General features: G+C 37.7%; 2 protein-coding genes across 2 annotated transcripts in view; both read right to left on the bottom strand.

Moving 5' to 3' along the window:
• The window catches only part of LOC130234589 (unconventional myosin-XVI-like), a 35,338-nt gene extending 25,649 nt beyond the window's left edge, over positions 1-9,689 (bottom strand). Inside the window, exons 1-4 of the mRNA XM_056464831.1 lie at positions 9,659-9,689; positions 8,308-9,360; positions 8,198-8,242; positions 2,121-2,273 (exon numbers count right to left, since the gene is read on the bottom strand). Coding sequence (XP_056320806.1) covers positions 2,121-2,273; positions 8,198-8,242; positions 8,308-9,319 — 1,210 coding nt within the window. The 5' untranslated portion in view covers positions 9,320-9,360; positions 9,659-9,689. The remainder of the gene's footprint in view (positions 1-2,120; positions 2,274-8,197; positions 8,243-8,307; positions 9,361-9,658) is intronic.
• Positions 9,690-13,748: 4,059 nt separating this feature from the next.
• myo16 (myosin XVI) overlaps positions 13,749-21,246 on the bottom strand; it is a 255,324-nt gene continuing 247,826 nt past the window's right edge. Inside the window, 1 exon segment of the mRNA XM_056464750.1 lies at positions 13,749-15,275. Within this exon segment, the coding sequence (XP_056320725.1) occupies positions 15,099-15,275 (177 nt within the window). The 3' untranslated portion in view covers positions 13,749-15,098.

Raw genomic sequence — 21,246 nt, 5'->3', positions numbered from 1 at the left:
CAGATTTTTTTTGCCGTTCATGTTAACAGATTAGAGCTTTCATACCGCACGCAGAAGCAGCTCATTAGCGTGAGGCGTTTCGGTGCCGCGATAGTTTTGGCGCTGCTCACCCTCAATTAAAGTGACAGTGCATTGATAATGACCAAAACACATTGAATAACAGTAAAAAGTAGCAATTTTGCCCAATAAATGCATCAATAACATCCACTGATATATATATAGTCAATCAAATGAACTGCAAAACAAATAAATATAAATAATTATAAATATTATTCTAACTATGGGCAACTATATCAAAAACAAAATGACATGATATCACAGGCGATTGCCCTCTGAGTGCACCAGACATGAATGACACTCCTCATAGAGCTTGAGAAGCATACAGTATTGTAGGAGCTATACAGTATTGTATAAAGTCTCAGCAACTTATAGTTTTCAAAACATATGTCGATAAATTGTGAATAAAGTCTGCATGAATTGTTCGATAATATTAACATTTGGATTTAAACCATATACATCACAATCTAAGGTACTTAAACCTTTAACACTGCTCTTTTGCTTCCCTGCGAGCACTAGTATTTCCTTCAGGAAAAAGCACATATAGTTCTTATACCGTTATCTTTAAGATGCAGGCATGAAATGGCTGAGTGTTCAGGTCACTGCTGGCTGTTTAACACTTCCACCCACTCTCTGCTTCAGCCCCTCATGTGGAATATGAACATTAATCCCCCACACACATATATTAACCTCACTGAGAGGACAAAGGCCAGCAGAGCGAGAGTGTGTGTATTTGTGTGGGGAGGCAGAGAGACCCTGAGCATCTGATGTTTTTTTTTCATGCATCTGTCAGTTTTAACATTTTCTGTCATTTTCAGTGGGGTTTTGTTTTTTCAGTCGAATGTAAAGAAAACGTTTAAGTGTTCCTTTTATCACGTTTTAACAGTTTGTGTCTGTAGATTTCAATGACAATATGATTTTTAAAGTCAGTTTTCTCAACATGGCTGTACTGAGCCATAAAATAAACAACTATAATAATAATAATAGGGCTTTACAGTATATCATTTCAGCATCAATATTGCAATATGTGAATTTGCAATGTTGAGTTGGGATTAAAATCATCCAAGAACCACAGTTCAGAAGACGTGATTTTTATTTTATTTTTTGTCAGAGTCACTGCAAAGTTAAAACAATTGAATCATTTACTTTAACATTTGTATTTCATTATTTATACAATGAAGACAATACAGTGTTGTTTTATATTTAATTGTTGAATTATTATACCTAGATACTGTTAGATTGTACATTACTTATTTCCCTTCAATTCGCTTTACTTTAATCTGTGCCCTATTATATGTGTACATGCTTTTAATTTATTCATATGCACTGCCATACGAAATCATCCCAAACAATCTAAAATTATGAATTTCCAAACAGAGCTGTTCAAGGCATCAGGGGAAATTATATTCATATCACAGTTATCCCTGCAGAACAAAGTATTACAATGTCAGATTTTTCCTGTATCGTGCAGCCCTAATAATAATAATCATAATAATTAAACATTACTTTATCCAGAGTACAGATTTCTGTCATTGGTATTTTCTGTGCCTCAACAAACCTTGGGGCAAGGCTGTGGCATCAGTGACCTGAAACTGAGTTTGAATAATTGGGTGGATAAACATCTGGATAAACACTGGCCAATGCCCTCATGTAGCGTGTGGCTGTGTTTTGATCTGTGTGTTGATCTGACATTATCATATAAGTTATAATTGGTGTAGTAATAATAATAATTGCTTACTAACATTTTACGCATTTAACATTAAACGTAACATTTTTACATTTAATTGGCATACAACTGGATTATTCTAAATTAATAATCCACTGAATGTAATTAGCAGTGTAGTCTGATTCACCAACAGATGACTTATAGAAATAAAAATATGCAATTAGTCAACATTTGAAGTGGACCCTAAATCTATTGAACAACACCTATTCTTGGAGAATTTTAAGTAACTTTTCTGATCCACTTCAAATGACAACCACTGTGTGTTTTTGTGTATATGTGTGTGTGTATTAAATAAGACCCAGTGTAAATAGCTTTTTCCTATCATCTGTGTTTTTACCATTGGAGATCTGGTTGCCGTTCTCAATGGGTGCAGGGTTTGAGGAGTTGGGAGAGGTGTGGTTGTTGGCGTTTTTGTCCTGTAACTGTGCTGATGGGGAGATCGGGCCCTGATCCTCTCGACCTGGCAAGTTAATGTTGGAATTCGAGAGTCCTATGGAATAGAAAGGAATATAAACATTCAATAAAACTCATTGACTCACATAATGTCAACATAAGCTGGGAATCAGCCCCCACTGACCATCAAACTTTGACCTCTGACCTACACTGCTGGTCAAAGGTTTGGAATCAATATAAAATACAGTAAAAAAATGTAATATTTCGAAAAAAAGAACAAGTTTAAAATGTAATTTAATTCTGTGATTTAAAGCTGGAGTTTCAGCATCGGTACTCCAGTCTTTTTTGTGGTTATTTTTTTTTTCTTTTGGTTCTTTTTAAAATATAAACATACAAAAATGTATTTTAAATAAAATATTTCATAATTTGACATGTCCTTAATGAATTAAAGTTTTGAATGTTACTGCATCACAGTTTCCACTAAAATGAAGCATTCCATGACATAAAACAATAGGAACACATACATTTTTAAACAACATTCAATAAAAATACTATTCTTTTAAATTATAATATTATGTCACTATTTTTGTTTTTACTTATATATATATTTGAGAACCAAATAGAACTGTTATGTGTGTGTGTGTGTATATATATATATATATATATATATATATATATATATATATATATATATATATATATATATATATATATATATATATATATATATATATATACACACACACACATAACAGTTCTATTTGGTTCTCAAATCTGATTGGCTGATAACCGTGCAATATTCTGCAACAACAGCACTTGTACAGCCTCTTCACCATTGTGTATTACTTTGCCCATATGACTCATAAGCAGATGAATAAGCCCTCTAATAAGTTATATAAGCTATGAGCTCACTATAAGCTTACTAGTTTGACAAATATTGCAGCTATTGGACAACATAATGTACTTTTGAGGCTTTTTAGGCGAGAATGTAGTTGTTTAGATTAGTAAAAAGGATAGTGATTTATAATTTCGGAGATTCAGCTCGTTTGCGGCCATCTGCAGAGCAAAGAAATTGATGGTTGACGTTCCACCATAAAATGGCGGCAAAGACCGCATAATAAGTCCTTAGGGAGAAAACTCAGCTGAACAAATCATTATAAAACAGGTAAGTTACATTTTAAGTCAGTAAATATGTCTAATCTTTCTCTGTGTGTTGTAGTGCTGTAATTATACCATAGTAATCTGCTAGTGTTTGCTTTGCTTTGGCTTTTTCCAGGTTAGTTATTGCCATCTCCTGATTGCAACAGAGAAATACTGGGAAATCTCCGTAGACTGAAGGCATTTCATGCCATTCAGGCTTATAATCTTAAAATGTGAGCAAAATCACCTGTTTTGTCATCACTTAACACATTATCACTAGAGAATCATTCAAATACTAGCTCTAAAGTGACGTGTGAAGTAGCAACGCTTTCTGCTTCTAACCATCAGTTGCAGATATGACTGAATGGCGGAAGAAAGTAGTTGCTAAAAAAAACATGTTTTTGAGACCTTTCGGGTTAGATTATCTTTTTTATACACATGATTATGCTATCAAACTGTTGTATAAATGCAATATCACATTCGTAGCAGTATGGCTATATACAGTCACTGGTGGGGAGGCTAAACCAGGTTGCACACCAGAAGCGCTGTGTAGCGTCACGCAGCACCATACATTTCAGAATTGTAAACATAGGTTTCTATCAGGGTACACACACCGGTGCCGCAAGTCGGTGGCTGTTGGCGGCTGTGCGTGGCGCCCAGCGACGACTCAGGACACTGTTAATTTCTCTGCACGCCACAGAGCGCCATCTGATTAGTTTCATGTTAAATATCATGTGAATGTCCGCGTCTGGTGTGTGATACTTTAACTGTCATGTGCGCGCCGTTTCGCAGCGCCGAGCGGCACTTCCGGTGTGCGACCTGCTTAAGCCAACTGGTGGGACACTAAGGGACAACTCACACCTTCCACCAGTGCGATATACAGCCATATCGCACTGCTACTCATCTGAAATTGCTCATTTAACAAAACATTCCATCCTTGGTGAGTAGAAAATCTTTCTTCCACAACAAATCTACCAGATCTCAAACTTTTGATAAGTAATGGTCCTATTCGGTGACGACGTGACATCATGTTCACACCTGCCACCTCAAGTCAATAATGTTTCTGCAGCTGCTGGGGTCAGGAATTGTGGGAATGGAGTTGTGTGGTGACGTTGACCGGAACGCGGTGGATGTTTAAGCCTGTCGGTATGCAGGTCTGCTGGATCTGAGGGCCGCAGGGATGGATATAGCTCAGGGTGTGAGTGGCCCCTTTTAAGCCTTGTTTCCATTACAGACGCTCTCACTCATGTTCTGAGTGTCTGTGGTTGTCAGACATTCATTAACCACAGCTTTGTGTCTGGACTCCTGCTGACATGTATTTACTTGATGAAACTGTCACACTACACTACACAAGACATCAGCATTTTTGAGTAATCACAGAATGAGAGATGCTCTGGGGCTAATTAAACACCTTTTTATTAGTGGAAGGTAAAGAAATTTGTTTAAACTGACATAGATTTACATTTTTTTTATTATTGTTATGGATTTAACATTCATTTTCTTTATATTATAATAAAAATAACAACATAAATTATTGTTATTTTATATTCGTAGAATTATAGTAATAATACTATAAATAGTAAGCGTTTATATGTTTTTTTATCATATTGGTCCACTACTACTACTACTAATAATATTAATAATGTATTGCTGCATTAATGTATAACAATGCATGTAGTTCACAATAAGAATAATATTTAAGTAATATTTATAAAATAGGACAAAAAAAATTAGAGCAATTGTCCCGCCATAGGAATGAAGATTTCTGTAAATTGATCAACTGACAATGTGAGGATTGAGCTGTTTTGTAAACCTCCTTTGAAATATTCCTCAAGCATGACACTTTCACAACTATTATGACAGATTAATGTTTTGTTCATTTCACAGACACACTCGTGTACAGCAATGCGAGAAGTAATTTCCTCTGCTTTGGAATGACACTGTGTGAGTCCTAAGACACGCACACACACGCATTACTCTGGGGATGTGCACACATAGCAGTGATTCACATCCGTCAGCAGACCTGGAGACTTTGATATTTAATATTTCATAGCTACATCATCTCTTGTCCATGTAATATTTATGCGACTGGAGCTAATACCCCCTGTGCCCTTTACAACAACCTGAATCAAGACATTGACACACACACTTTTTCTTCAGGATTTACGTTGAAGAAATATATTTTTTGTTGTTTTGACATTTATATATATATATATATATATATATATATATATATATACATATATATACACACACAAACACACACACACACACACACACACACACACACACACACACACACACACAGTGGTGCGAAAAAGTGTTTGCACTTACTGAATTTTTTTTTTTTGCATGTTTGTCAATCTATATTGTTTCATATCAAACTAAAAAATAAAATATTTGTCAAACACCACACAAGTAAAATCATCATGCCGTTTTTTAAATCAATGCTTTTTTTGTTATGGGTACAAAATCCAAAACTACATAGTGAAAAAGTGTTTACCTTTGTTGCTGAGGCATGACCTTAAAAAGGTGGTTCATGCTCAAATCCTCTATTTGATACACACACACACACACATATATATATATATATATATATATATATATATATATATATATATATATATATATATATATATATATATATATATATATATATAAATATATGTGTGTGTGTGTGTTGTCTGTTGCGATGTCTGTTGCGACATTTGGATGATAGGGGTCAGAATTTGTTATATATATGTGTTGTCTGTTGCGATGCCTGTTGCGACATTTGGATGATAGGGTCAGAATTTGGCGTTAACAACATGAAAGCATGGATCCATCCTGCCTTGTATCAACAATTCAGACTGGTGGTGGTGTAATAGCAAGGGGGATATTGTCTTGGCACACTTTGGTCCCATTAGTACCAATTGAGCACTGTGTCAATGCCACAGCCTACCTAAGTATTGTTGCTGACCATGTCCATCCCTTTATGACCACAGTGTACTCATCTTCTGATGGCTACTTCCAGCAGTATAACGCACCATGTCAAAGCGCAAGTCATCAGACTGGTTTCTTGAACAAGACAATGAGTTCTCTGTACTCAAATGGCCTCCACAGTCACCAGAACTCAATCCAATAGATACCTTTGAGATGTGGTGGAATGGGAGATTTGCATCATGGATGTGCAGCCGACAAATCTGCAGCAACTGCGTGATGCTATCATGTCAACATGGACCAAATTCTCTAAGGAATATTTCCAGTACCTTGTTGAATCTATGCCCCAACCAGGTACTGGTAAGGTGTACCTATAAAGTGGCCGGTGAGTGTATGTATACAGTGGTGTGAAAATTTGAATTTTATATAATATTCCCAATAGCCAGTGTTTACCTTTTTTGGTATACAGTATTATTGTATACAGTACAGGCACCCAATAATTAAAGACTATTGATCATGCCTTCATAACATCTCAGATAATGCTTTCCACACAAGACGGACACATCACATTGCAATTCTTTTAGGCACTCAAGGAGTCTAAATCATTGAAATTATCTTTATTTTACATCTATATATAGTTTAATCATGATTGATGCAATTAGTCATAGTAGTTGGTAAGTTAATTGTATGGATTTTCAATGATCTTGGCAAGAAGAACAAACCACAGACTGCGGATTGTCTGAAAATGTCTGACAGCTTAAAAAATGGCTTTTATGCTGCCCTTCAGGCGCAAATAACCATGCATGCGGAATATTTATGCATGCAGATTATTTAGACTAGAGTTGTCAGTTGCATTTTTGCGGAACAACATTCAGCCTCTTACACAATTTACAGTAATTATTTTGCATATGTGGGTCAGGGTCATATGGGACCCATGCTCATAAATCCATGATGTAAGTAGATGTAAGCTAAAGGGTCTTTAATTAAATACAAAGGTTAAGAGGCAGAGGCAATGGTGCCACACGCCCAATACCCTCTCTATGAACGCCTCCTCATTAAATTATTTATTTTGATGTGACATTTAACTCTTGATCTTTTCCTTAAATGGTTATCTACTTAATATGCTTTATATATTAGTTTCTCCATGGGTGAATACCATTCCAGATCATTTTGCCTCTGTTTAGACCTTTAAGGGCAGTTGTTGAAGAAGGTCGCTGTGGTGTTGTAACAAAATTCATCCAGAACAGATGCAAAATACAGTCTAAACCACCATCTAGCATAAACACGTTGTCTTCATCTGAATGGGTATGTGAGAGAGAGAGTGCTGTGGCTTTTATGGTAAATGCCTGTTTTATCATCATTGACCTCACTGTTTTTTGACAAACACAACCTTGGCACTGAATAAGTCCAGAAAAACCATACTAAACAGGATGTGCCTTTCAATAACCACTTATATGCTATGACATTTAACCAAAAGAGTGCTGGGAAAGTTTCTATAATTCAACAAGACTATTTTAATTCTACTGTAGCAAATTAAGCATGACCACGTGTGCTGGTTAGAACAAACTCCCTTTGAGCTATAAAATATGTCATTCAAGACAAACCTGTGATTCATTTGTCTGAGTGTGTAATAATACTGTTTCAAAATAATAGGTCACAAAACAATTTAAACTGTCATTCAAAGCTGTATGAATTACTTTTGTATTGTACATCTAAACATTCTAGACTTTCTTCATTTTATATATTGTTGTTTGGACCTAATTTTCATTAATTTTATGGGGGGAAATTGAATGTACCTAATAAGAATTGTGCAGATATCGTTGCTTTGCGGTCCTTTCCACATTGGTTTGCTTGTCTAGTGGCTGAACTATATAGGAAGTGTCTAAGAACTGTTGCCACAAACAGCACTATAATTACAACAACCTAATATACATTGCACCTAAAGGTACAGGCTTCACTCACCGCTGTCTCTGATCTTTCTTCCTGTGGTGGACTTGCGGAGAAAGGCTGCGCCCAGAGCTGAAAATAGTGTTCAGCTCATCAAGAGGGCTGGTGAGGGGTCTCCCATTGGCAGGGTTGAAGAGGAGCGGGGAAGAGAGAGGAGGAGTGAGCTCGGCGGGGCTCTGGCCGCGACGTCTTTACTGGGGAGAAGGGAGGTTTAGAACTGCTTGGAGGTGTCTCTGCCAGACCGTGCCCCATTTTATGTGAGACTTTGGGGGATTCTGTGGTAGCCACAGAAGCTGCACGAGTCAGAGCCAAGAAGTTCGGCTCAGGGGGGAAGGGGAAGTGAGAAGGGGGGCGGTAGGGAGGTGGAAGTACTGCTGGGGGAGGAGGGGGAGGAGGAGTCAATGGTGGTGTGGACTTGTCTGGCATTAAGATGGAAAGACTTGGGGAAGAGTCAGCCCTTTGTCGGGTGTACTGAGGGGACAGTGGGCTGCCCCCATCTTGACTGCTGTAGTTGAGATTGGTCTCGAACACTGGCAACTTCTTCACCTCAAGAGGGGTAAGAGGGGACTCATCTGATGCAGGAGAGCATGTTACAGGAGATGGAGGGAATACCAGAAGTGGTGGACGGTGTGGAAGGAGGTTGGGGAATGGAGCTGGGATGTCACATGGCATCCCATCCTTGCCCTGCTGCTTTCCTCCAAGGGTGCCAGACTGCTCAATCAGGGTCACGGGCCTCTTAATTTCTAGCACTGGGGCAGGTACAGGATTGACAGCTTCAGGTTTCACCACTGGAGTTGACATCATCTCGTCATTTGGGAAGTATTTCATCTCTTCGTATACTGCCTCGCCTGGCTCTGGGCTATTAGTGTCAGCAAGACTAAGGGCCCGTGAAGCCCCTACCATCTCAATATACACATCCTCTTCATCTTGGCAGGGGTAGAGACTAAGCACAGAAGAATGGGGGCCATCTGCAGATGCTGCTCGCTGGATAAGGCCCAAGCAGTGGCCGCCTCGTACGAGGCTGACAAGTTTCATGTCTGTGGGGCGTGCAGGGAAGGGTACAGAGATCTCCTCATAGGAGCCTGTTAGTTTGGTATTAGGGCTGCGTTTGGGTTTAGGGGGTGGGATCTTCTTCATGGTGCTGTAGTCATCACTGTGAGGGCGTGGTTTCGCTAAAGCTAGAGGCGTAGTTGGATGATGGATGAGTTACAAAGGAAAGAGAAAAAAAAAATCAATTCCCTGAAATGCCAAGAACAGTACTGAATATTGAGATAGGTGAAGACATTTTTGCTTTGTTTAACGAAATGTTCACTACAGGGCCAAAAGTATGTGGACATCTGAACATCACATTATTATTAAAAGTATATACATTAGGTCAGTACACACATTTACAGGTCAGTACATAATTTCTACTTGTGGAGGTTTCCACATACTTTTGGCCGTGTAGTGCCTATTTGAGTGGATATTTATACATACGATCAGAGGGAGATAGCTGGGTGTTTGGTGGGCTTCCGACGGAGAGGCTTGACCCTCAGCAGGGCTGTCTTTGGGTGCAATACTCAGGCCTGCACTCACTGCCTCATACGATGCACTCAGACGTGTATTAGGGTCTCGTTTGGGTTTGGGAGGAGGTTGTTTTCGTGGGGAGGATAGGCTTCCTCCATTGCCCTCATCAGTGCAATGTGGTGCAGGCTGAAGGGCTGCTTTGATTGATGCCCCAATGCTGGAGTGTACCAAGCTGTCCATTACCAGGGGGAGAGGCACAGAGCTGGAGCGAAAATGCCGGATTGGTCGGTTCCCCCCACGGTTGGCCACATCATTACCTCTCCCACTTTTTTCAACAACCCTAAACAAAAGAATGAACAATTACACACATTTAAATGGAGCATGATTTTTCTAGTGCTATTTTTGCCATTCATCTTAATTGGTATTATTCTGTTGTCTTCTACCATTTCCCAAATGTAGCAAGTCATTATTCATTCATATGTTCATATTTTTAAATATTTACTCACTATCAGTCTAGACACACATGTGCCCTCTCAAAGCATGATAGGCAGTGAAGGTGAGGATCAGTCTCAGCCTTCATAAAATCAAGCTGTCCATTGATATCTGGGCCAAGATTTCATTGTACTACACTAACTGGAATGGGTTGTCAAGCAAGTAAAAATTTTAAAAACATCAAATCACAGAATAATCAACTTAAAATTATTACCTTTGTTCATCTTCAAAACATAAATTGAGATATTTAAAGTGAAACTTGAACGTCATTGCACATTGCATGTAAACGAGCAATATACTTACACTGAAACAAAAACAATCAAAGCGAGTCATTATTTTTTTGGTTTTATGTGAGCAAAAGTATCCTTGTCTCTTGCTAATATTCCAATGAAAGCAATATGGTTTTTTTTGAGGATGGTTTTTGGACTTTAAATGAGTCTAGAACCTGTCTATGGAAAATGCATTCATTTCATTTGCATTCTAAAGACAAACAAAGGTCTCGGGGGTTTCAAAGGAAATTTCTTTGGGTGAACTAACCCTTTAAAGATTTTTTTATCCTCATGATACCTAAGGATAACACAAATTAGCATCACATTAATGGATATCAATTGGATAACAGAAACCAAAGCCCCAAAAGATTATTTACATTGTTGATTGTTTAAATCTAAGCTGCTTCCTGTAATTCCGTAATTTGACACGCACACTCTTATTTGATATTTCCTTTTAATCTGGGTCTACCATCTGTTGTTCTTGGAGAAAAGGCATTAGTGTGTTGGGGTGGATGGTGTTCGGGGAACAGGGGGTGGTAGGGGGTTACAGTGACTTAAAACCTAAGGAGATTTTAGTAACCCGGAGTGGGGGGTGGGTCTTATCTCTCTCTGATTAGCAGCATGGAGCTCCTCTTGACTCGCTGATTGAGTTTGCCACATCTAGATTAGCTATGAAACCCCCATCACTCAGTCACCTGGCACCTTCATTTGTGATTCTAAAAGTGAATGTATGTGATGAATGTGCGTGTTTTGAAAAAAAAGAAGCCAACCCCTTCATAAGAGCAGATGGTCATATAGCACTCAATGGACACTAATACATGCATGTATGTTCATTACATTCTCTTGTGAAACAACAAAAACAAATAGCTTCATGCTAAGCTACGCTTTCCACTGATATCAATCAACAGTTATTAATGCGTATACACAAGCCAATCTAAATTGTGCATGTTTGAATAGTTAAAATATGTGGCCTTCCATTTCCTTACTATATTTCTGACTGTGGTGATAGAGACTCTAAACCTTTGTGATAGTTTTTTGTATCCTTCTCCTAATTCATGTTTATGAATTATCCTAGTTTTTAAGTCATTAGGAAGTTCTTTTGAGGTTCCCATGGTGCTACTTTCAGGTCCACAATAAGAAGCACAACTAGCCATCAGCTATCTTAAATATCCCTTTTCATGATTGGTTGCACCTATGTTGGGATTGTTAAGGTTCACCGAAATCAATTTTGTGCATTAAGATAAAATCAGCATTAAGTGACTACAGGTTTTGAAATGCACGCAAAACGAGAGGGTGCCCAAACTTTTGCATAGCTTATTTTTCATTTTTCAATATAATTTCACACATATCAATACTGCTACACTGCATATTTCTGTCTGAAAATCTTGACATTGTCTAGCGTTCTCTATAAACCGAATGGCATTTCACTGTGATTATTTCACTGTCTTGTATAGAAACATTACATTAATAAGTAATGAGATAAGAACAAGTACATTAATATGCAGCCATAGGGGGGTGCCCAAAATTTTGCACAAAAATAATTAAATAAATAAATAAAACATTTGCATGAAGATATTCAAATATTTTTTAGGTCAGTTGACTGACGCTGTGCTTTATTGCTGTACAGGAATTTTATAAAACATTTCAAAACAAAATATGTACCAAGACATACATTTCTCTTCTTTCCCACAAACATGTATTGAAGTAATAGTCATTTTTATATATCATTTACATAAGGATCCAATTAAACAAAAAAAAAACCTAAAACACATTGACTACAAAAGACAGCAACACTTATGATAGTTCAGTATTCAATTGAGCTCTGCATATTTGAGCAAGAACTAAGAGATGAATGGGTTTGCTTTCATTTGTCTAGGGATATTATATAGTCGAAATCAGCAAATTCAAACGTCAATCATAACTGAGACCAAAGGTTAATGTCGAAACGAGAAATTATGTTCTTGGGCTTTTTTGGCAACAGTTTTGACTGACTTACATGAGCTGGTCTCAACTACAACACGGGGATATGTTGTCTACTCACTGTGCTTAGCCAAACCATTTTTGGCTACTGTTCAAAATCAATCAGCTCCATTAAAATGAGGATGTGTTGGGCTGGCAGGGTGAGAGGAAGTTCATAACATTACGTCTGGATGATTCCAAAGTTCTACACAGAAAGGGCATGATCCAATGATGTGTATATCTCCACAACGTATCAGACCTAAGCACAGCAAAAAACATACAGACGGGCCATGTACCTAAGAGAGATCTCATGCGTTAACATACGTTCCTTTTTCAACAACAGAGTAAAAATTGGGCTAGTACTGTACATTTTCTTTTTCATTCCTTTTTGATTTATAGTATTAGCCCAATACCATAGACATTATAAAATAGAATTTTTCTTGTCAATAAATAAATGCTTCAAATAATAGTACCGTAACCCTGTTAAGCAATAGCAATGCAAAGCAGCTTTTCTAGTCATATCCTCCGAAAATGATATTCGGTCTTCTTCAACACTGGCCTGCACAGTGATTTTAATATGCGTCTCTGATCTGCAGGACTGCACAGCAGTAAAAGATGCTTAAACCACCGTCCAATGGAATGGGGAAAGGGACTATTCACATTACTTGGGAAGATAAGAGACAGAAGATATGAGATACATAGGCCTATTATAGAGCTGTTTGATATCATTATAGAGCCAGAAAGAATGACTCCAAAACTAGACCTTAAAATCATCTCTACAATGTTGGTTGAATTTTGTATCAACTTTCACCTTGAAAATTAAAGTTTGAATACAATCATTAAAAAAAAATTATAAGTTCTCTGACAAATTCTCTGACTTAATCTATGCACATTCAAAATTCAAGTCCAAAGACCTTGAAATGGATCATTGTGTTGGAGGGGCTGCATGGACGTTTCTTTTATAAGGTTTAACATTTGGGGACCCCATTTTACCCAGCAAGACAAGACGCCGCCTTCAGAATAAGCACACAGGCAGGAAGTAACTCTCTTAATGAAGCTTAAACAAACAGCGGGCAAAGTGCAACTGAAACATTCTTGCACAACACAACGTTCTGTACAATACATTAAATATTTTTAAACATTGACCACAGTCCTGTTGGATGGAGACCGGCTAAGGAATTCACCATGAATAAACAATCTTCCTGTACTAAATGATATTCACACTATAAAACCATCTTAATCCCTTTTCCATTGTGTCCCTAAACATTTAGGGACATCTTTCTATTATAAAGACAATAGTTTGTCATTATACTTGTAAACATTCACAATCTGTACATAACCCATCTATTTAGCCCAAACCTGAAGGACTTGAAGTTCTGCTTATTCTCAGAAAAGTGCCTGTATGTCAGTTGCAAAGCTCAACTCATGCTTATGGTTGGTCTCTAGTTGCAAACCTAGTGTTTAAGGTCCAAAAAATATTTACCCAAGGTCTTTCAGGTAATAAATCTGTATGTGCGCTCTATGGATAAACCAAGTGCCTTGAACTTTTTTGGAGGTATCTGCGTACCTTCACTTTTTAGGAACTTTAAGAGAGATGAACATTCTGGAACTTGTGCTGTTTGTACATGGGTACTAAGGTACTAACATGTTTCCATACAACCAAGCATTCATACATAAGCACCTTTGAGGAGAAGGTCCACAAACAATAGATCAGAGTCAAATCGGCAGTACTATCCATCACTAGGAATCGTTGTTTCATCTAATGTTGTATTTGGAGAATTGTGCTCTTTAACCATTCAATATAAATCAAGCATCTTCAAGTTTGTCTTCAGAAATCTAATGGTTTCATGTTGCAGAAGTTTCCACACATTAGCCTAGATTTAATGATGGATGTAGTCCAGAAGCTGGTGGAAATGTTGTGGACCTGTGATGTTACTGGTGATTTCCCTGAACCCTGACCTTTTTGCAAGGTCACAACCTGTGTGTGTGATGGTTGCCACCTCTGATAGAGGGTAACCAAAGCACCTGATAAAGCATGAGGTGTAGCTGCTTCTCTGAACCTGAAGGACTTCGTTCACAAAGCTAGACCAAGACACCAACACAAAGTTTTTTTTTTTGTCTTGTAAACTTTAAGGTCAGTCACTACCACATGCCTCAGGTGCTTGAGTTGGAACAGAACTGGCACTTTTTACCCAACCCAGGCAACAACAGCCACATGTGGAGCAACCAGCACCAGGGTTTAAACCTAAAATTTGGCCCACGATGTAGACTATAACACACTGCAGCACAGTGGAGATATGTTTGCACAGCCCTAAGATAGCATTGATGAGTAGCAATCAAGACGACATGAGATTTTTTTTTTTTCTCCAAAAGGCTTAACATTTAGGACACCGCAAATGGGGATTCATAAAAGCCATTTTCCCTTTCATCTGCCTGGCAATGACTATTCAGGATAGGGCTTGGTGGTCTCCATATTATTTGGCCATTAGTTGTAAAGAGAATGTCAAACAATTTTCCATTTCAAAAGAGAAGAGGAACAAGAACAATTTAGGATGGAACGCCATCCTTTCATGAGTTCCGAGTCTGACTCTGAAGATGCTACCCCTATGCAAAGGGTAAAACATAAAAATGGATCATCAGGCCTAAGGAGTGGGGTTTAACTGAAGGTGAACTCAGGAAGACCACAGTCTCTAGGGTGATGCTTTCTTTCTGGGGCTCTTGGTCTTGACTGTTAGGGTGGGTGAGGGGTTTGTGTGGAGCCAAGCGTTCTGCCAGTCTGGTCGGCCATCGCAGACACTTCTCCGCCAGCGCAGTAATTCCTGCAGAGTGGCCCGCTGTTCCCCACACACACGTGACCTCTGGGGCACCTGAGGATATAAGAGGTCATTTTAGTACAGTGTATAATGAATGTATCTTCACCAGGGGTTGTCAACCTTGTTCCAAGAGAACTTCCTTTTGTACACTTTAGCTACAACCCAGGCTCCTAAACACCTGCCTGATATTTTCTCGTAGTCTTGAATCCTTTGAGGAGTTGCTTCAGGTATGTTTGATCTGGGCTAAGCTCTGCATTATGGTTTCCCTCCAGGAGCATGGCTGTCTACTATGACTGCTGAGTATCTACATTACTTAAAATAATGATCAAACTGAACATAACACCAATATTGTACACTGTAAATTTGATATAATTTACATATAATTACAATAACACAAATGATAGGAGTCAAAGCATCTAAGCAGCAAAATAAATGTGCCCAGCATTTGATGGATTACTGTAGGCAAACACATGTTTCCATGATGTAGAAAAGAAAAAAAACATGCACATAAAATGCGTTCTTAGATGTGTAAGAATCTGACACAGATCCTTCACTCTTGTATTCATTATATAAGATTGGTATGCAAGTCATTATATGGATGATTTTTTTAAAGAACCTTTATTTTTGCAGTGTAAAGCAAATTAGAAAGGAGTGTGAATGTGTAAAATGAGTGTGAACCTGTAAAAAAGGACCTACTGATGTAAAACAAACACAACTCTCCTGACATTCTTCTTGATGCAACAGGAAAATCAACTATACACAAAACCCACCCTCGGGCATCTCTCATCCATCATACAAGCCCAATCAATAAACAGATAAATCAATTCATCCCAATCATGTGCAGCTGGTAAATGCCACAAATGGAACAGGACCTCTGACTGTGCCTCTGATCCATTCATGACGGATGAAGTGTTAAGAGGAAATCACATGGCTTTAGTTTAGCCAAAGAGAAACCCCCCTTTCCATTTGTTCTCTCTCACTAATATGATGCCAACTGAGTGTGTTGGCACAGATTGAGTAAGGGCAGAACTGTAATGCCAAATGAAAGACTGTCATAAGTTATTATTGTTGAAGTTAATGGACGTTACAAACAGTCTTTTGTACGTAACTTATGGAGCTTAACAAGTGCAAATCTGGGCTGTTAACCTGGACTGAACCCTGAAGCTATTACTGTCCTTGAGCAAGGTTGCTCCAGGTGAAGCATCCCATTTGACAGGAAATTTTCAGTCATTTAGACTTCTGCAATTGCTAATGAGATCAGGTCTCCAATTTTTTCAACTGAAAACTTTCATGTACATTTGAGTAGCTTTTCAAATTGAGAGAACAGAAAATATGGAACATACATTTCACAATAACCTCCAAATGGGATAAAAAAGATTTTACGCTCAAATGAAGTGGTTGAAAGAATATCCTATTCTTCATTTTCTACCTATGCATGCATAAGTTTTCCCATGGGTTCCTGAGTTCCTCCCACCATCCAAAGACAACATAAGTAAATTGACTAATCCATAGTGGCATCATGACGAACTCTTAGTCGGCTATATCTCATAGCAAATCCTAACTCATTAGCCATAACAAGCAGGGGAGTTCTCAAGATCTACCTGAGCTCAGACTGCCCTCTCGCCCTTCAAACTGGAGGGAGCCCCAATCTCAAGGATCTTCTGAGCTTAGGGCTTTCTCCCGCTCCTGAACTCTTAAAAACCCTTTTTTACAAGTCCAACACCACCTCAAGTGAGCTGAAAAACTTTTTGGCAATTTGAGGAATTTTTATTTGGCATATTTTTTCACGACACTTAAAACTGCACATTAACCCTGGGTTATGGAAACCCAACTAGTGCTGTTAGAGTATCTCAAATGACGTAACGGGACAGCCCTGGCCTATTTTACCTCTCTGGCGTGCTCTGAAAGGCAACTCATCCGGAAACATTGTGAGAGTGGTGATGTTACAGTATATCAGCAGCGTTTTCTAGGAATCCATTTACAGACAAACACACACCCACGTTCTGCTGGAAAGTACTGATCCATAATTTACACCTCACTGTCGCTTCACAGTTCTGACATCACTATCCGAGCAGAAGAGAAGCACAAAGATGGGGCACAGTGTACCCAACCAAACAAACCACACACGCTCATTAAAACCAAGCACGAAGTCTATGTCAATCACTGCCATTCACACCTGTAATGCAATCTGGACAGTACACAAAGCCACACACAGACCACCTGGATCATTTGCAGCTACTCATATTCAGGAAAAAATCATTATGTTTAACCTTGCATTATTTATGTGCTTCATCAAAGGGCACGCATGCACACTTAGAGATGTGGATACAGACAGGCGGGCAACACGACCACTTACACTCTAAATATAGACCTGCCTCTCAATCCAGTGGGGACATCCAGTTCTTTGACAATCAATTGACAGAATATTCAGTGGTTCAAGCTTTGCAATTCAGATGAGATGGGCTCTCTGGAGGTTTCCAAACAAGAAAAAGCCCCCCACCCCAATTATATATATGTGTGTGTATATATGTATGTATGTGTGTATATATATATATATATATATATATATATATATATATATATATGTATGCATAGTGTATATATATGTATGCATGTATATATATGTATGTATATACATATATAAATTAGCCTGAAATGTTTACTGTTCCAAAATATTATAAATCTTTCAAAAAATAAAAATATATTGTTTTCAAAGGGGAAATTTTTTGTAATTTTTTTTACCCAGACATTTAAAAAGAACATTTTAACATTTTAGAACAGTAATCACAATACCGAGTTATTTTTATCCAAGGTTATCATGCCGTCAGAATCTTATATTATATTATATATATATATATATATATATATATATATATATATATATATATATATATATATATATATATATATATCATTAAAAAACATATTTTGCTGATTAAACTGATCTTATCTTACATAGTTCTTAGGATGAAAACGATGTTTCGATATGAGATTCACAAAAAAGATGTGCTATAATATATATTTTACCAACAGTAACAATTCCTTAATTTGGTAATATTCTTTTTTTTTCTTTTTTAAAGGATAACATTTACTTTAAATCAAACACACTCAAACTATCTTGTTTTTATCTTTTTTTAATTATGTAAAATCCCTCAATAATAATACATATATTACCAACATATACTTGTCATTGCTAAAGCATGGTATTTTTAAATCCTCAAACAGCACAATAATAACAGAACATGCCAAACCACAGAGCTGTAATTTTGAAAGTGTGCATGTAAATAAGGGCAGCTGGTCAGCAGAGAAGGGGAGGACACATGGAAATAAGCAGTCCCAGGGGAGGGGGGCGGCCCGTGGCCTGACATTCAGCCCAAATCACCCCTTCATGAGATATAGGCTGGTACTCAATACGGGTCAAGCTTGAATGTCAGCGCAGTGAAAGGTCAGTGGGGACATGTGCGCCTCATCACGCTCTTATCATCTATGAGGACGATGCTGCATTTGCCCCAAACATTTACTAAAGCAATCTGGATTCAGAGGGCAAAGGTCAGGGAATCATTATTAACACGCATATTATGGGTCTTTTTCACTGGGTGGAACATACACGTCACTTTCTCCACCTTTAATGTTCGCTCTATTGTCCTTTTATATGAGAGAATATTATATATCTTATCTAAGTTGTGAATGGCAACACAGGATGCATTCATATTGTGGTGGCAGTAATGATGACTGATAAAATAGCTTTTCATGGCTCATGCTTTTTTGGCATTTGTCAAAGTGTCTCAACTGGTGGGGTCACAAGCTGGAAATGTGTTGCATGTCTGTTCTGATCATAGATAAGCAGGGGAAAAGGTATAAAACTGGTGTGTAACTAGAGTTGATAAAATTATATTAAAATAGAATAGTTTTTTGTCTATTAGCTCAGTTGAACAATTAAAAAGCAGATTTTTAAAAAGCCTCAACTACGGAGGCCAGGAAGTGCAAAACAATATTACAAAGTGTGAAACACTTTTACGAAGCTCGAAACAAATTTAGACATTTTTTACCTATCATAAGACACAATTACACTGGAAAAATGATTTTACCACGGACAAACGAATTTACATTTTAGAAAAAAAAATAACAAGACGCAAAACACTTTTACCAGTCCCGAAATGCATTTACAATTACAGATTCTTTACGTAAAGGGAATGTACCACACACCGGAAGTGACATGGGGAAAAGTGTTGTTGTCGTTGATGGTGAGCACGGTAAACTCGTTTTGAGGAGTACTTGGAGTAAATAAATTTATGGTGACCGAACGGTCCAGGGTTGTTTTTCCCGTTTCGTGGCAAACACATCAGCAGCTTAGCACGGTTTTGCTTTACATGTGGTTGGTGTTTGGAGTTTATAAAGTACGCCGCCCAGAAGGAAACAACAGACAAACTGCATCAATGTGTTCAATATTTTAATGAGGGCCACTCTTATGCTGTAATCGTGGACATGATGTCAATTCTACACGGTGTAAGCATCTGCTTGAGGACACTTAAAGTAAGCTGAACAAAGCCGGTGTTACGGTTTAACTGGTGCCTGTGTTAACTGAGGACCCTTTTCCAAATGTAAACTATTCACATTTGCACATTGGCAGATTCGTCACTTTTTCACAGCAACAAAACATGCCCATCCCGAATAAATAATCTTATTACTTGGTGTCAGTGTCATTGTAAACATTATTTATTTTAATATTTGTGTGGCAGAACAGTATATAACCAATATTAATGTAAAGAAATATCTATAACTGACATGTCATCAACGGGATTCGAACCCAAGTCAAAAGGTTTAGCACATGTATCAATCAACCTAACTGAGCTATTCCGGTGTACACGTTGAGGTTGTAGACGTGTACTTGCATTTACATGTTTCTACATACTCTCACACTAATGTTTTCTCAGAATAGCTCGAAAGGACAAAACGATGCTTTATCGCAGTTGGTCAAACCATGATTTTTATAGTTGTATAACTGTCTTTGGACTCGTGTTAACCTGTGTCTACAAAGTCACATACGAGCTAATATTTTCCGGTGTGTGGTATAGTCCCTTTCCGTAAAGAATCTGTCATTGTAAATTTGTTTCGGGACTGGTAAAAGTGTTTTGCGTCTTGTTAATTTTTTTTCTAAAATGTACATTTGTTTTGTCCTTGGTAAAATAGTTTTTCCAATGTAATTGTGTCTTATGATAGGTAAAAAGGTTTCTCAAAATGTAAATTTGTCTCAAGCTTCGTAAAAGCGTTACACACTTTGTAATATTGTTTTGCACTTCCCGGCCACAGTAATCAACTGACTAGTATGGTTGGAGATTAAATTAAAAAAAATATATATATATTTAATAAATGTCCCTTTGAGATAATTTAATTAATCAAGTTACTTTTTCGATGCATTGGGGTGCAGACAGACTATTCAGTGTCTGTTCAGTAATAGATCATAACAGGTTATTTTGTCCTGATGTCATTTGTCATTCATCTTTTTTGCACTACATCGCAGTATAGCTTACTATGGTGAAGTAGGCGAGTGGGAGTAATTAAAATGCTCTAACTGCTTAAAAATCAGACAACTGTTCACAATTTTCAGCTTGTGAATCTTTCACTGAGACCGAAGTTACAGCAGAATTCAGGACCGACTATGTCATTTCAGGAGAGGAAACAAAAGATGTAAAATTCCATCTATGCTTCTATCTGTGGATCCGTTGACTACTGCTATTTTAGTGAGGTAACGTTTACTCCATTCTCTCAGCTGTTACACCAGCCTGTCTGCAGAATGGGTTTTCTCCACCACGTCTATCATGGATCTGCTGTGATATCCATGGCTATTTTTCAGTACCTGTATTACTGCTTGATTATCAGCGGTGAGCGTTAGAGCCAAAAAAGTTTGTGTTTTGAGTTTTAAAGGGTGAATACACTTTATAGACTATGGTCTATAAAGAGCTGTGTGTTAATCTCTCAATTGGAGTTTCATTCTCCAATGACTCTTGTCATTTAAACTTTAATA

This window comes from Danio aesculapii, chromosome 9, assembly GCF_903798145.1.
Source record: "Danio aesculapii chromosome 9, fDanAes4.1, whole genome shotgun sequence".
Classification (NCBI taxonomy): Eukaryota; Metazoa; Chordata; class Actinopteri; order Cypriniformes; family Danionidae; genus Danio; species Danio aesculapii.
The sequence above is the reverse complement of the archived record's forward strand: the minus strand, read 5'-3'. Positions and strand labels throughout refer to the sequence as shown.